The sequence below is a fragment of the Haliaeetus leucocephalus genome, unplaced genomic scaffold (assembly GCF_000737465.1).
Source record: "Haliaeetus leucocephalus isolate CR32 unplaced genomic scaffold, Haliaeetus_leucocephalus-4.0 Scaffold362, whole genome shotgun sequence".
NCBI lineage: Eukaryota > Metazoa > Chordata > Aves > Accipitriformes > Accipitridae > Haliaeetus > Haliaeetus leucocephalus.
This window is the reverse complement of record NW_010972798.1, coordinates 8,699,191-8,716,929: the sequence shown is the minus strand read 5'-3', so window position 1 is coordinate 8,716,929 and position 17,739 is coordinate 8,699,191. Positions and strand designations below refer to the sequence as shown.

Below are 17,739 nucleotides of genomic sequence, written 5' to 3'. Positions count from 1 at the left end.
CTCGGAGGCCAGGAGCATCTGCAAGATCTCGCTGCTTCCTGCGCCGACTGCAGGTACACAGCAACCTCTCAGCCTCAGAGAGTTTATCTCCAACTGCCAACCACCAGACTGCCAGGAAAGGGGATCAAGAATGGAGGAAAATTTCCACATCCCGGAGAAAGTCATCTGGACATCAAAGAACATCCCATTCACAAAACAGCAGCATCACTCTTGCCAGACCGGTGTGCCTGGTTAACCTTGTGTTCAGTCCTTATGATAATACGGTATTTGGAAAGGAGACAGCTGGCACTGCTCTAACATCTTGCTCTTCAATCTTTTATAACAACGGTTCCACTGATACTACTCTTAACCTTTTCTCTGCACCGAGTCCACTGCTAAAATCTCTTCAGCTACTTAGAGGAAGCAAACCAAATGTTTTTTGTCAGTAATTTGCCCTGTAAGGGAGGGGAAAAGTATACTGGTAACATACTGCAGACACAGCATTCATCACGTGTACAGCAGTACGCTCGTTACACTGGAAACCCTATCATGATATTTCAGATGTTACTTGACTGTCTTAATGACTTGGAGACATCTGTCTCCTATTAACACTTTATTTTTTACAGTTGCTTTTAGTTCAGCAGAAGTGTCTTAATGGAGAAGACTGGTACTCTTTTAGAAATAACATCAATAATGAAAGAATCCTTGGATGCAGAGCAAAACCAGCAAACACATTGGCAACAGAACTCACTGCATTCATAAGATGTAACAGGAAATGATAGTGACTGGCTTTTGGGTGGGGGTATTTTTGTGTGAAAGAAATTAACTCTGGTACTCAAATTCCCATTAGGAAAAATACTTTTTTTAAAAAACAGGTGATTGATCTCCTTAGACATTAATTCAGACTTTTGGGGAATTTCATCTTAACTGGGTCACTGATAAATAAAACCAGAAACAAAAACAAAAAAACAACCCTTCTGCAGGCTATTTAGGCTTGGTATTGACTAACCAGTAATTAAATACAGCTCTTCGCAGTAATCTTAATTATGGCTTCACTCCACCACAACTAAGAAGAGTCACATAATAAACTGAGAAAATTAGCCAATTCTAACTGTTGAAAAACGTGTATTTTTCTTTTTGTGCATAGTTTTCATGCGCATAAGGCCACAAGTCACACAAGGGAATTATTAAAAAAAATAAAAATCAAAGAATTCATGAATTTATATATCACGACCAGGCAAATATTATAGTTCATTTTCTTTATTATATAAATGAAGCAGCTTGGCCTAATGGCTTGCATAATAGACCAAGAGTTTTGGACTTGGGGAAATGGGAATGTGTGCTAGAAATCAGTGTGAATTAGGTAGACGAGTAAACAAGCTTCATTGAATTACTCAGATTTATACCAGCTGAGAATCCTGTTTTCTCAGCTGGCCACAGCCATGGATTAGCTGTGCAATCTTGGGCTAGTCACACAGGCTCCACCTTTCATGGGAATTCAGGTCCACAGGAATCTGAATCTGGGTTCTTCAGTCCCACTGATTTCCTACAGAACTAGGGCTCAAGTGTCCAAGTTAATTTCTGATAATGGGACTTGGGGAAGCTCCAAAAAAATCAGAGGCCACAATTCAGCAGAATCCTTAAGCACAGGCTGGATTTTTAAGCAGGTCATTAACTCTCATTGACTTCAGTATGACCGCATCGCACACCTAAAGGCAAAAGCATTCAGACTGTGCCTCAGCAATTTAAGGGCCCCCAATCCATTTGCAAGAACAACTTGCAAGCCTCGCTCAGGCCCTTAGTGTACTTAGGCACTCATCATCCTACTGAAGCCAATGCAGACCTCATTTCATTGAAAAATCAATGAGGCATATACTCTATGACACAAACTCCTCAGGCCTAAAGCCAACAGCATGGCAGGTGCCTAGATCTGTTGTAGACCTGTCTTTCAGCACAGCAGAGTCCTGAGCTTTCTGAAGCGTATTGAGACTTAGGCTTCCAACACTTGTCTCTTCAACATTTAAGAGTTTAATGTGTGCTTGGGTGTTTGGTTTTGGTTTGGTTTTTTTTTTTCTTTCTTTCTTTGCTGCATCAGATTGCCAGATTCCTGCTTTCCATTTCCCACTCACGGTACCAGCTGTCCAGCTACACATATGTAGCCCCATAAGCATTGCCATCCTTTCCCCTGCATGTGCAGCAGCAGATGGATCCAGACGTGTTTTGGGTTAAGTCCATAACCAAGTTTTTGTGGACTGCATGGATAAACATTTAAAGGCCCCTTCTGGATATAAAAAAGAAAGCTATTAAACGTTTACTCTTTCCTCTGTACTCAGAGCTGCAAAACCATATCACAGAACGTACAAACACAGATGCAACCAGGCAATTATCGTTCCTTTATCCCTTAAATAGATAGAAGATAAATTTGAAAGAAAATGAGGAAAAGAATCCTTCTCCCTTTCCTTTTTTATCCTTTTATCTCCCAACGTAGGAAGTTTACTGAACCCTTGCCAACAATTCACTCAGGCTAATGAAGTGTGTAAGTAATGGGATTAAATAATCTTAAACCATTACTACAGTGGCTAATGCAGATGTTTTCCCAAACTAAAGCAGATGACTGGTGAAGAATGCATGCTTGATTTAAAAAAAGAGGAAAAGAAAGTATCAATCTGCAAGCAGATGAAGTCAATTCCAGCCTGAAGTCAATGAAATGTTTAATTCCAGTTACATAAAGTTGCTTCCATCATATTATGAATGCACCTTCCTAAAGTCCGCAATGCTTTGCACATGGTCAAACTCGCCATGAAATTAACCTTAAATTTTTTATGGTGCAATCATTTTAGTGCAAACAAAAATGGAAATGGTTTAAAAGGTACATATTCCATCAAAAGATCATTTAGTTTTTAACAGCCAATTAACAATGCCCATATATCACTGCCATTGTAAATAAGACAGAATCCTCCCTTTTCATATTCAGTATTTTAACAATAATCCCACTACAAAGGCTCTGCAGAAACAGAAGGAATAATGGGATGTTGTTGGCATTTTCAGAAATACATATTATTGCTTTAATTATTATTGGAATGGCAGAAATGTCAAGGAAAGCATCAATTTTTACTTTCAGAAGTGCAAATCCAATTCTGGAAGGGTCTCGGGTCCAGTATTTATAAAAAGAACCCTGAATTGGAGGTTTAGAGAAAGACCTATCAATGCTTTAAGAATGTTTCGGTGCTTTTCTTATTCTAAATTACAAGAATTATCCCTATATACTGTATGCTAAGGTCACACCAAGGTAAGGCCTCAGGCACATTATGTGATGTTTCTTTAATTTGCAACTGTGCAACTGCTTCCAACCAGCTATTATGGGATCCTCTTAAAAGGTGTAGCTCCCCAGAGCAACTGTTAATTGTTTGCTTTAAGAGCTTGTTGGAGGCATGAAATGAAATTTTAGGGTAAGGTAAGCTTCAAAAGATATCCAGTCCAAAGACCCTTAGTTCAGTAAAAGGACTTCCATCAAGCAATGCAAAGGTCTTGATTTTAGAAGTTATAGTGCTATCTTGCATCCCATTCCCTTAATCTTAGTGGGCACCACAGCTGGTGAGCATTTTGGTATCAGGTTTCTCAACACAGAAAGCTTCTGAGTGCAACGCTAGCCCTTAAAAATCACTGCACAGTCTGCTCCTTACAGAGCTGAAATAATCACAGAAAGCACCTCTTTCCACTGCTTTGGGCACTTCATTTCAGAGATAGGTTAGACCAGGAAACGAAATTCACCAAGGAAGCTGAAAGAGCAGAGTTCTCCTGAAGACCATGGAAAAACTGGCGCCCATGGTCCTGCTGTGGGATTGCCAGGTTTTAACTGTAGGGCAACTGTACAGCAATGAAAGAAATCAATGTTTCCAATGCCTGTGCATTAAAATCAGGGTGCAAACAAGAATGGGTACTTACAATATAGCAGGGTTCGCAGTAGGCTTTCTTCTCCACTGCGTAGAAAGGCTGTCCCCTCAGCTTGTTGTTGCACATCATGCAGGTGAAGCACTCCACATGGAAGACCTGGTCCATGGCCGTGCAGCCGGTGCCTTCCCCAACAACATTCTCCCCACAGCGGGCACAGCGGCCTGTCACCAAAGGGCAAGAACATGAGTCAAAGCAAGCTCCTGGTCTCAACTGCAGAGAAGGTCCTCCCACATGCCTGTGCTGCATAGTGGGTAAGGGGGACACGGCAGCTCAGTCAACAGAAGAGCAATTTGTGCCACCGCTGGCAAAGATCCAGTGACACTGGAAGGCACTCTGGTGCTGGCCCATATGAAAAGATCTAGAAAGGCTTGAAACTGGCTCCCAAGTCTGCACTAATATCAGTTCTGTGGCTGCTAGCCAGTGATCATCATAAGGAGTTTGAGGCCCAGATGCAAACCATTCAGCTGTCATCTAACCCGGCTATATAGTCATCCTCAGCTCCTCAGTTAGATGGGATAAACCTGTGCCTAAAGCCTTGCCTCCACATGAAAGGATTTTGTGGTAGGATGCCTCATAAAGCTGCCTGGTGGCAGTGCAATTGTTACCATTTAAAGAGTAGTTTTTGCTTGTACAGCTTAAACCAATTCCCTCAATGGAACCAATTATACTGGCAAAAGGATTTCACTTTTTATGCTTTTGTCAGTATAGCAGTATCAATCCCCGCGCTCTTGCTAATGTACTGATGATGAGCTAGTTGATATTTTAAATAAAAAGTTGGTATTTTAAATAATTCATGCACAGAGTCATGGAAGGTATTTTAGGACAACCTCAGCCACCCTACACAGGAAAGCCCCACCGAAGGCAACAGAGCAACTATGGTCTGGGGCTTTGTCCCACTCAAAATGGTATTCTCCAGTTTGAGAATAATTGTGGTGTCTGCAATCTTGGGACCCTGCACTTCTCCTTCAAGGCTTTATGTATGGAGTGGTGTGGTCGCTGAGGGTGGGAAGGAGGGGAAGGGAAGCGAGAGCTGAGGTGCAAGCAGGAAGGCAGACTGAGTTCCCTAATAATTAAATAATCCAGCCATGATGTGATGTTCTGTCATGCCACGGTCTGTGTTTATTGGCCTTTTCAAACAAATATTGCAAAACTTCCTAAAAGGAATTGGACATGCCTCGTCATCCCAACAGCAGGGCTGCTGGCCTTGTGCAGTGTAACATCAATGTCCCTGGACTCACGACTTCTTCCTTGCCTGTCCCAGACTCCAATAGGCTACATCCAGGGAACAAAGCATGTAAACTACTTTTGGATCCCTCAGAATGCAGCAGGATGATATATATACACATTTGAGATACATTAGAAAAGCTTGGAAAAGAACCCAGATCATTCTGATTCGCTACAATGGCATAACTGCAGTTGGCATTATACAGGGCAGACAGTTTCCTGACTCAAACAGCTCCTCTGAGCAATGTGGAGAAAGAAGTCACTTAGATAAATCCGGACAAGCCTGGAAACCCCCCAAAAAGGAATTAATAATGTTGTTTTTATACTTAACTTTCTTTAACATTTGTTTTTAGCATTTTGATTGACAGTGTTGTGCTTTAATCACTCCACTGTAACGCTTCTTGTGAGGACTCCTTTTTTTTACGAGCAGAGAAGGAATGCAGGGTTCCCAGCATGGTGGTGAGGCTACAGAGCATGGGGGAAGAATGGAAAAAACCATGAGGACTAGGAAGAAGAAAAAAAAAAATCCCACTGGAGAGAACTATGGGAGCAGTACTGCTCTGCGAAGGATGCAGAAGAAACCTACTGTATACACCACAGGACTTGCACGTACAACAGGAGAACACTGCTTGCTCCTGTGTGTGGACAAGACCGAGCGTGCTCCACGGCCTTCTCCAAACTGCTCGTGTAGCTGGGCTGTAATATGAAGAGACGTCTGGGGAGCAGTTAATATCTCTATATATAAAACATGAAATTGAAAGCCATTAGTGTATTGCTTTACACAGTGTTTTTCCAGAGGGAATATTCCACTGAAGAATTTATTTTCCCTGGTGTGCCATTCTGTGATCATCCGGTATTATTTTTATGAGGCATTTGGACACGGAATAATGTAGAGTCTATGCAAACACTTCTCAGCTTTCTTTGTTAACATCTGAGTAGAACATGTGGGAATCTTTTCTTCCCCTCCTCCTCTTCTCACATTCATAATTTAGCCAGCTTTTGTATACTTCAACATTTATCATCCTCTTTGACCAAGGCAACTCTCCATTTGCTGGAGAAGCTGTCTATATGTAGACCATACTTCTGGCTGTACTTCTTGTGTCAGGAGACCTGGGTCTGTTTCCTAACTCAAATATACACTCTTGTAATCTCTGTCAAATCACTCGGTGCCTTTGTACGTCTGTCCTCTCTTTGAGCAAAGGGCATAAAGGCATCTTCTCTGCCTCCCAAAGGTGCCCTGAGGCTACATTCCTGCATGGTTCCGAGGCATTCCCCAACTACACTGCTGGTGGCCATGTACAAACCAAAGAGCAGCACAACAGAAGTCTTGGCCAACTTCTCCCCTTGAAGTTGGTATTTCCTTAGACTTTCCTTCCTCCTTCTGGGTTTTTCCACAGAAGATTCCCATTCAGGGAGTGATAGACTTAACTCATCTACATTTATGAGAAGTCCAGCTTCTGCTATTACGTACACAGAAATGCTCCTGTAAACTCTTGCACAGGAAAGCTTAAGGAAAGCTTCCTTTTTCATAAGTTTATATGCAAATTGTAACACTGTGGCCTGGAGCAAACCATGTTTTTCATGAGACATGGCCACTCCAGTGAGAATCAAAACGCAAGCTCTGTGCCTAGCACCACCCCCAACTGACTCACTCACCCGAAGGGTAAAAAGCAAGTAAGCCAAAATATTCAAATTTGGGAGCTTACAGTTAGGTGGCTGGATCCGCGTAAAGGCACGCGGGCAAATACACAACTGATCTGGCTCGCAGTGATGCGGCCGTTAGAGGCTGAACCTCCTGCAGACTTTGGTGCAATCTCTGAATTCACAAGACTTGTGTAAAACCAGGTCACTTCCCCCGACCTCTGTGCCTTGCTGAAATTTGGTTGAAAATGGCTATCAGTATCATGCATTATTGGTGAGAGAGGAACTGACAAACAGACAGGCACATGCACACAGGCGGTGTGATTGCACAAGCCTCATTTCCTTAGAAAACCAGAAAAACCCCACTAAAAACAATGTATCTATCATTATGTCTGATAAAAACAAAACAAAGGTCTGCTTTTCCTGTGTGCCAATTACCAACGGCGAAGGTATTTGTGGTCAGACTCACCACAATTAAGTGCCCACACATGTTCCCCATTTTAATATTTTCACACTGGTTGAAATAACCCAATCCGTTGTGTGCAGAATACCCATGAGTGAATACAGAACAAGTTGCACTGCTTATTGGGAAAGAAGTAGCAAAGGCAAAGCTTGCAAGACTCAAGAACAAACAGATTGCACAAAAAAGATTACACAAATAATCTAAGAGAAAAATAGCAGGCAGCGTATTACAGTAGAAACATAGAACAACGTGACCCATTTGCTTCCCACAGAGACAAACAGCACTTAAAAGGCAGCTTAAAGACAAAGGACAAAATTAGTACTAAACAGCACGAAGATGAAACTATGTCATTTCAACATTCTTCTTTTGCCCCTTCAGCCCTTTTTAGGTCCTTTTTCAAGATCATTTCAGCACAACTAGAAGGTGATATGTTGGCAGCAAGCCTGGAAGACTGGAGTCCTCTATTTTTTGCATGAAAGAGGTTCATAACCTTGGCGGTGACCTTCCTTCAGCCTAGCCTGGCTGCCATATGTTGGTCTTACCTTGGGGGAACATACAGAGGTGCCCACAGAGGCTTCCCTGCTGAAAATGCGATCATTACTGAGTGGATCACAGGGAAACACTTCAGCAGCTGAAAGGAAACATCAGCTACTATACTTTATTCTGAAACCTCCTCATTTACTGTCTTCTGTTGTATAAAAAATTTGAAATAGTGCAAATCTGAAGGAAGAGGGGAAAGGGAGGAGAGGAGCTCATATTAGACACGATGCTATGTTCTACGTTCTCATTTTTTTACTATTATTACAGGTTTTTTGCTTATACTACCACAGAAACTGGCTGCTCAGATTGTGGAACAGCCCTGTGTGCTGGGTATTGGACAAACACGGAATTCAAGGAAGGGCCCGACTGCAGGAGCTTACAATCTAATACAAGCAATAACAACTGGGTATAGATAGGAAGTACAAAGAAGCCATCAGACAAAACGAATCAGCAAGGAAAATTGTGGTCTTAGCACTCTAAATAGTTTATTGTTGACAAGGAGTCTGTAGACAGCCCAGCAAAGCAAAAGGTTAAGGAAGAATTTGAAAAAGGATCCACAGGGGCTTTGAGGGAAGTTTAATGGGATGCTTCTGAGGAAAGGACAAAGACAGCACAAAAGGGAACATAAGTGCTTTAAGATTGAACATAGACACCTGGAGATGGGAAGGATGAGTTGATATGTCACTGGAGAATACTAGAGGAAAAAAGGGTGGGAATAGGTCATTACAGGCCATGCAAGTAAAGACAAGAAGCTTCTGTTTGATATGATGCAGAAACTAAACCGGAGTAGAGATTAAGAGGCGGGAATGATCTGGCCTAAGTTACAAGCTAGAGAGTGATTTCTGCAGCTGCATTCTAGTTGAGCATGAACAGGGAGAAATTGCATTTTTAGAAAAGGATGCTGCTGAGATTCAAGGTCACTGGAGCTTGGATGCAGGTTTTATCTGTGAAGATGTATAGGAAAGGCCATAATCTGAGCTGTTACTCAGCAAGATTCTTAAGATTTGGCGTGATCTGGAAATGAGGAATTAGATACACGGTGTCCAACCTTATCTGGGATATGATCACTTTTAAATGTCAGATTAAGAATGTGAGCCAATCAGACAAACATCCACCACTGAAGGTGGATGATGGAATAGGTACATGCCATACTAAAGCTTACTGCGTAATATTCTGATAGCAATCACACTGGAGCCAAATACAGAGGTAATGTAACTCCACCCAGCCAGCTTCAGATGCTCCTGTTTGCACATGCAAGGACTGCATTAGCCTTTTTTAGGCTACAGCATTATTTGTCTGTCATACCTACTTAGACACTAAGGCGTCAGGGGCACCGACCACCTCTTGCTATGTGATGTACAGTGCCTAACACAGACAATTCAGGCAATAACTAGAGATACTAAGAGTAAAGAAAGCAAAGAAAAAATGTGCAAACCTCTACAAAGGGTTTAAATTCATGAATTCAAAGCATGCATTCTATGGAGAGAGGAGATAGGGGATAATTTTCTGATAAAAGCATCAAAGTAGGAAGGTTCTGCATTTGCTGAAATGTGGGGAAAAAAATGTTGATATCTAAAAAACTTCTGCATGATGGAAAAAACTGTTTCCCACCTAACTGTGCTGTGGGAATATACCACAAGGTCATATCCTCAGTGCCTATCAATTACACAATTTCCCTTGATCAGCTAAGTGTATTCCCCGGTTCTCACTGCAGCCCTGATACACTATGCAAGAAAGAACTGAAGAAATACGGCATACTGCCTTTACAAAAGTGTACTAAGAACATTTTTAAAATACGTAAATACATCGAACAAAGTATCTCGCTAAGAGTTTCCCTGGCAGCCTCAAGACACCCAGTATTTCCGCTGCATTATTTTTCTAATCATCTCTGTTTAGAGTTTGCCAGTGAATGCATTTTAGAGATTCATGACACATTCTGCTTTTGGATGGCTTTGAATCAGCTGGCAGTAAATGTGGAAAAATCATTATTCCTAATGAAGAAATATTGATGACAAAACAGCATTTCGAGGACAACGTTGACCATAAGTCAACAATGTAACAAGATTTTCCCCTCTCCCTCCTCTTTCCTAGTGACTTTTATCCAAGGGTTTTCAAGCATTTCCCAAGCACGTGGGATTCCTCAGGGCACCTATGTCAGACAGGCACAATTATTCTGTTTTAAAGGGATACAAGAGCAGAACTTAATCCATTAGGATAAAAGTGTAACAGCAGACCTTAAGTGCCAGTACACCTTAATTGAGCTAAGTCTCAATAGTAGCGATCCTGCAATTTGTAAGAACCCAGGGAACAGGTCCTGGGTTCCTTGATTTGTCCAAAGGCAATAAAATAGGAATGTCTGATCCACAAGAGAGGGTTTATTTCCTTCCTGTGGAGCATGGGAGGTATGTGTCCGACTGTTATTATGTTAGGGAAAGATGCATTGATTATATTTGTCCCAGAGTTATTCCAACACTTTGGCACTCAGGGCACTGCAATAATAGTACGAAGGGAAACCCACAAGTAGTTTGTGCATTTTGTAAGAAACTAGGATATTTTTCTCATCTTATCCCTGCCCTCCTTACCTACTGGGTTTTTTTTGCTTTTGAACTCAGACTTCTCACTGAGTGGGAAGCCCTTGGCAATGGTTTATTGTGCCAGGATCCAAGCCTGAAGTTTCGCCATTTGACAGTAGCAGACTGTATGTATCAGTTGTCTTACACAGCCTTTGGACATGAGACAGATCAATCTTAATTCCCTCTTCTTCAGCAGACGTCAGAAAACACAATCTTTTCACAGTAAACAGAGCTTCATGCTGCAATGTGTGCCTGTAACACTTCATAAATTAAATCCAAGGCCGTGATCTAATTACCGTGTCCTGGTTATTCCGCTTTAACTGCGTTGCACTTGCACTCCAGATGTACAGGTCCCTGCAGTGACCTTCTTGTCATTTGTACTGTGCTCGTCCAGCAGTAGCTGCACTCTCCTGTTGTTTGCATCCCTTCCCTCCAACCACAACACAACTTCATATTCTCACTTTGCTTGGCTGCAAACCTGACACATTCTCAGTATGCCCTGGAGGTCCCATTCCACTCCACACAGCAAATGCACTGCAACTGTGCAGGCTCATGCTGCTAACACTTTACTGTACCTTTTCAAACGCTTCTCCATGCAGTTCATCACAAGGTTACTATCCCAGCCAGTCACTAGCCCTCGTGGTGAATCCTTCCAACACCTTGGAAAGGTGGAGGACTATTAGGACACCCAACAAGCAGGTGGGGAACTTGAGACCCACACAGGTTAAATAACTTTTCGAGGGTCACACAAGGAGTTTGTGATGGAGCCAGGAACCGAAAACGCATCTTCTCAGTCCCAGTCTAGTCTCTTGAACCACAAGACCATCTCTGAAAAGGCTTGATGGTGAGACAGGCTTGCAGCACAAAAACTCCTCCATTCCAGAGGGAGCTCCCGCCACCAGTCCTGCTGGAATCCCCTCCCCGGCAGGAGGAATGTGCTCCCTGCGCAGGCCACACCATCGCTCTCTGGCAGCATCGCTGAGCCATGTAGCAACTGAGCATGAAGAGCTTTGTGCCTCTGCTACTGTCCCCTGTTTAATGAGAGTGGAAGAAAGGCCTGTGTTTCCTTCAACATCCATGTGGTGATGGTCCCTGTCCCTTACACATCCACATCACCCTCTCCTCAACTCGCTGGGACACAAGAGACAATTAGCTTCTTTCTGATATGATGAGTGCTTACCAACAGGGTAGAGGTACCTTCCTAAATTATTGTAACCACAATGCAACACTGCCACAAAATAAATGTTTGGAGAGGAGCACTCCTGATTTTCCCACAAAGCTATAAAAATTCAAGTTGAACAGGATCTTGAGAGGTCATGGAAACTACCTTACTGCCTCAAAGGCAGGATCAACTCTTTCTACAACATTCTTGACAGATACTTGTTTAACCTGTTCCTAAGAACCTCCAGCAACAGAGATTTCACCAACAACTTGGGCAAAAAATTTCAGTGAGTACTTAACCTTACCACTAGCAAGCCTTTCTTTCCATCCAACCAAAAGGTCCCTCACAGAAATCTAAGTCAATGCCTTTTTACTCTACTCAGGATGGACATAAAGAACACATACAGGTTTGGTTTGGTCTACACCAGTTGTGTGAGACCAAAGGTGCCCCTCTCCCTCCCCAGGCAAGGCACCTCGCAAAGTAGGCAAACGTTGATCTGACTGCGCGCCCAGCACATCGATGAGGTACCAGTCCCCAACTTGGGTGATCTGCAGTGAGTGTCCCAGCCCAGTGGGGGTCAGTGATGCTCTACAATATTTAAGGTCCCAGATACTTTTTTTGCAGCATGCTCTGCTTTTTCTGTTGGTTTTTTTTTGTTTTTGTTTTTGTTTTTGTTACATTGTGTCAACTTTTTGGCACATGTTTTACCATGTGCAAACCGGTTGAAATAGAGCCTCAGTAACATCTGGAGACAAAAGAAAGGGGGTGAAAAAAAAAGAGTGCAAGAGAGGAAACATTCCTCCCTTTGCTGATCAATCAAGGAAATGCAAGGCAGAGAGTAAAATGTACTGTATTTCCTTTATAAACGTTTCCTATAATGCTGATGAAAGTTGCCAGATGACAGAGACTACAGTTGTATATCCACTGAAGAGCCCCAGCTTGGGAAACAGAGGAGCGAGTTGCTCGCGTAGCTTTGCCAGGCGCTCTCAAGCAGGGCACAGGACGTTGTCTCTGGAAGCAACAGCAATTCCTCCTCCAGCCCCTGCTTCCCGCCGGCTCTCCAACACTGCAAACAGGGTGCTATGTCCCATGCTGCCTCCTGGGCACTCCTTGCTACCTGCTTCTCCTAACTCCCAGCTGGGCTTAACACTAGGCATGGATATAAGAAAGAAAAGTAGTTTTAAGTTGCAACTACAGAGTTGCAACACTTCATAATTATTTCTTTTTTAAATTAAAAAGATGTTTGTGTTTGGGGGCAAGACTTTCAAAGCACTGATTTGCATCAAAAACCCCAGCTGAGAAATGCTTAACTAAATAAGGAATGCAATCATTTCATCTGGTAAAAAAAAAAAAATTTAAAAAATTCCTACTTTCACAAAAGTCCCCCACCTTCCTGTACCCATCACTACTCTCCTTCAGGGGAAACTGATCACATATAGGAAGTTTAAAAAGTAAGAGACATAAAAAGCTGCCTCTCATTTCCCTCCTTACTTTTTTTCCAAAATAAAAATGGGGAAAAATTTGTAAATGCTGTTAGAAGGTGGGGCTTTCCCGTGCTTTCAAAAGCTGAGAAAGCTCTTCTTTTATTTTACTTTCACAGGAAAATGAGAGTTTTTAAAACAGATTACTCTTCTCCTTGGAACACATCACTAATGTCAAAATCTTATTTTTTTAGTGAGACATTACAATTACACGGCACCCAGGGAATAACCTCAGTAGCTCTTCACTAAAACCCCAGTGAGGGAGTGAAGGCAAAGGTGTCAGGCAAGTCCTCAGTGGGGCAGGCAGGAAACTTCTCTCTGGGCAACTTATCCCAAAGCTTATACTGTGGGCTTTTGCCCCTCCTGGGAAGGACCTTAGCGAGGCAAACTGTTGCTGGCAGAGCTGTAGATCAGACAAATTTTGGCAGTTCTGGTGATCTCAACAGCAACAACCACTGAGCCAGGTCCCTTTGCACTTACACTGCCAAAGCCACGTTGCATGACAAACCCTGGACTGTGGAAGGACCAAATGTATGGCAGCACACAAGGTGAGCAACCATGCTTGCCTGAACCCCCTGCAGGGAAAGGAAGGCAGGATAGGAGGCAGAAATTAATTCTCCTCCTGCCCTCCTCAGGGGCGACGGGCAGGGGGGGATTTCCTGGGCGATCCCCTGGCCCGCTGGGCTCACTCTGTAATGCTGCACTAGATTTCAGGATCCTCTTTTGGAAAGCCACCGAAAAATACCTTGCAATTACTGGGAGGGCCAGTGGCAGAAGCCCCAGCCAGCGGCTACGTGGGGGCAGGTCTCCCTGGCCCGTCTGGGCCCCCTCACAGGTGTCTCTCCAAGCGTGCTGTCCCAGTCTGCTCGCCCACTGACTCAGGAGATTAGACTTGCTGGTAGAGCAGTGGAGGGTAGTTTCAGGCGCTGCTGCACCCGACCCCGTACGTAAGCAGTGGCTGCAAAACAGCAGATCTGGAGGCCAGACGAGCTGGTCTCCTCTTCAGATGCTTGGTGCTTCTCATGCAACGGTTCGTGCATCTTCTCCCACCCACTCCTCCAGGTGGGGAGGACCAGCGACTGGCTGCCCACAGGCTTATGCTGCTGCTCAGTGCAAGCATACCTTAAATGCAGATCGAATTCTCCTTAGCACTTGCTTTCTTAAGCAAGTTTTGCTGAACTGAGGGTGTAGTCAGAAGGGACCAGCTAAGACTCACACTGATACAGATTGCAGACTTTTTGTCTAGGTCAAAAAATTAGTTGCCTTTTATTGTCTTCCCAAAGGAATACAATTAGGTTTGCAGCACGAAAGCAGCCCGAGAAGCTCAAGTGATGGGTCAAGGCCCTGTGATGTTAGGTGCTAAACAAAGAGCAAACAATGTTCCCTTTCCCAAAGACTTTCACCTCCAACTGCTTCCATGTTGCGCAAGGGCACTTCAAACCACTTCTGTCGCCCAGCCTAGCCGACCCATTTCATAAGCCCAGGACAGGCGCCATCAGTATGTTCACCAGACTCAAGCCCAGCCAAAAATCACATCCGCTGCTGGGCATGAATGACTCAATTCACTCTTCCATAGCCTGGCTGTGCTCCAGCTGGTATTCGGCAGCTTGTCTCTGCCTTGCTGCATCACTGGGAGGGTGGTGGCATGAAGTGATTTTTACCAAAGGCTCTGTTCAGTGGAGAAGGTGAAAATGCCTGAGTAATGGTGAAGTTTTGAGTCAGAGATGCTTCCCGTGCCAATGGCTCTGGCCTACCAACCTGGCATGCCTCCTGCATGCCTGCCTGGGGAAAAACGTCTGATAAAAAACAAGAAACAGGGAGGGAACCTGTCTGCTGCCTGCCAAAAGTGAAAAAAAGAAAAAAAAAGGGTGGAGAAAGGCTGGATCCCACAAAGAGTAGAGTCCTGAACAAATGGCAGCTCTCATATTCCCAACAGCTTTGAGGCCTGGGGTTTTCAAAGGTGTCTGACTGCATTAGAAGATGTCCCACCAAATTTCAACCAGCACCTCATTTATTTAAGGCCTTTTGAAAACCCTGCTTTTCACAATCCAGCACTAGCCCAAAGCTTCCTTGCTGTTTTGAAACACACGTTTTCAGCGTGTCGACAGCAGCCCTGCCATAAATCACATCCATCAGGCGCTGGAAACTGCCTCACCTGTACGCCGACCATCCACCATCCCTTGCACTGAATTCCATCACTCCAAATTTCTCAGCAGCTGGAATCAACTAACTCTGTTTTTTCTCACTAAAGCAACCTACTGGACAGAGGTTTCCTTCTTCACCCCAAAATCTGGGACTTTTCCAACCAGGTGCAAGGTCCAATAATTTGTTTACTCTCTTGGACAAGTAACAGGAGCTGAACAACCTGGGATGGAGAGGTGCTCCCATTCTGGAGGGGATGTGCAACTTTTGTTTCTAACTCAGGATGACCAGACATATCATAACCTTAAAATGTGACATTGGTAGAGAGAGCAAAAAGTCCTTTTAAAATAACAGTTGATATTGATGACACCATATTAATTATACTAATGTAATTATGCAATAATTACTTCATCCTTTGGGTCACGGGACCTGCTTTTACTGGCTGAGGTAGATGGAAAGTAATACAGATAACTCTCTAAACTATTTTCAAAATGACCTCCCTGTGGCACATGCTGCACATCTGGAGTCCATGATGGAGCAGTACCACATCACATACCCAGATATTCTCACCTGATTGTCACGTTCTCAGAGCTTGATGGAAAAGGAGACAAAAGTTTTCTTACTTGGCCCCCATTAGAAGTGAATTAGTGTAAAATACGAGATACATATTTATAAAAATTATTATTTTATTTAAAGAAAGTATGTAGAAAACCCATCTGCACAATTGCATGTGTCACTCTCACACATCCTACAGCTTTTGATTCATAATTAGCAAGGCTTAAAAAATAGTAAGTTGCCAAAAAAAACCTCATACCATAAAGCCAAGCTCTTTAGTGGCCCTAAGACTGCTCTGAGGAGGTGGTTTAGACTCTAGGCCTGTTGACTAACAGTAGTAGATACGGGAAATGTGGCTTCTGATCCAGATTTATCATGATACAGATCGTCCTGACATTTAACCTGAAGTTAAATGTCCATGAGGAGGCTCTGATGTTGATCTGCATTTACAAAGGCGCACTCAAAGTATTACTCATCACATTTCCAAGATGGAAGGTTCCTTCTAAATTGGCTTCCGCACGAAGGGCACCAATCCTTGTCTCCTGAATTATTCACACAATTCTTGACCTGAGAATTTTCTGCCGATGGAAACTGAAACCCCAAAAGCTTTCCATCCTTGTGACAGGGCTGAACCAATCGGAAAGCACCGATCTGATATCCAGAGGTCATGATGAGTCCTGCCAGTCCAATGTCCTTGAGTGGGCATTAGAAAAGGCCATCATCAGCGTTTGCCAAACGCGTTTGCCAAAAACTTGGTGTTGAAAGACCTCCTGAACATCCTTACCCAGTGACGGCAACCTCCATATGAAGAAAGTTGGCAAACTGTTGTGCTCTGAACTTTCAGGGTGCACTTTACTAGTTTACTACATATATGGGAGTTCACTGCGAAGACGGTAAGTATATTTAATCCTCATTAAGCACTTTGTTATGACAGTAGGGGAACCTGATGGACTTGGTTACATGTGATTAACAGAATCATTTGAAATCCACTAGACCTCCAAATTTAGATCTGAGGTGTGTGTAGAGACACTCATTTCAGTTTATCCCAAGCCTGATTTTAACTGATGTAAACTTAGTCAACTTCAGGTACTTTTGAATTTATATGATCAATCCCAGAAAGCCAATGCTGGTTTAAGTCAGTTGGTTTCCATTTGCACCTAAAACGATGCAACTCTGTCATGTTGACAAAGTCAGATGCGATGGGTAGATCAGGGAAGCTATTATTCACACCCCAGCATAGGAAACCGTGTGGGAGATTTTTGTCCCAGTGAAAGTCTATAACTTGCAAAAGTGAGCATCCAAAACAGAGAATTGCAGCAATGTGAAACTCAATGCAAATATTTGAGCCTTCAAACATTTTGGAAATATCTTTCATTGTTTTGCACTGCTGTAAGCATCCCCTTTGCAGCCTCTGCACAGATGAGGACCTGTGAAATAATATGCTTTATGCAGCTCCTGGGAAGTCTCCAGCCCATGTTCTAGACCAGATGACTCCAGAAACATCTGAGTTAAGGTTCAGATCCATGTCCAAACATTAGAACACCCGAAAAAAGTCTGAATTCCTGTAATGCTTCACAAGAAAGTCAAAGCAACCTCTCCATAACAAGAAAGAGATAGACTGGCATTTTGGAAACCACAGACTAAAGACTTAGGAACTCCTCTTCCTGCAGATGAGCCCTGTCTGAGGTACCAAGGGTCACCATAGGATATTCCTAGCTAAGAGGGACACGAAATTAGTAAAACACTTGTCCAGGGGAAACAATATGAATATCTCATTTTATGGTGTTATTTCCGTTGCATACTCTTTTGTTCTACTCTGTCCCCAGAGCACAAGCATGAAGCCACTGCACACACTGATCTCCTGAGAGCTTAGGCTATATTTAGTCAGCCAGACCTCTAGCCAAGCTGATGTCAGTTCGAGCGTCTTCTAGTCAACACACACCTATTGAGATGTGACCCACTATGCGTCACGATTAGACCATGCTTCAAAACATCATCCTGCAAAATGTTACTTGTTCTTCCGAA

General features: G+C 43.3%; 1 protein-coding gene across 3 annotated transcripts in view; it reads right to left on the bottom strand.

The window, feature by feature from the left end:
• LPP (LIM domain containing preferred translocation partner in lipoma) overlaps positions 1-17,739 on the bottom strand; it is a 314,060-nt gene that overhangs the window by 41,524 nt on the left and 254,797 nt on the right. For all 3 annotated transcript variants that reach the window (XM_010573061.1, XM_010573063.1, XM_010573064.1), the window contains one exon: positions 3,925-4,094. In XM_010573061.1, coding sequence (XP_010571363.1) covers positions 3,925-4,094 — 170 coding nt within the window. The remainder of the gene's footprint in view (positions 1-3,924; positions 4,095-17,739) is intronic.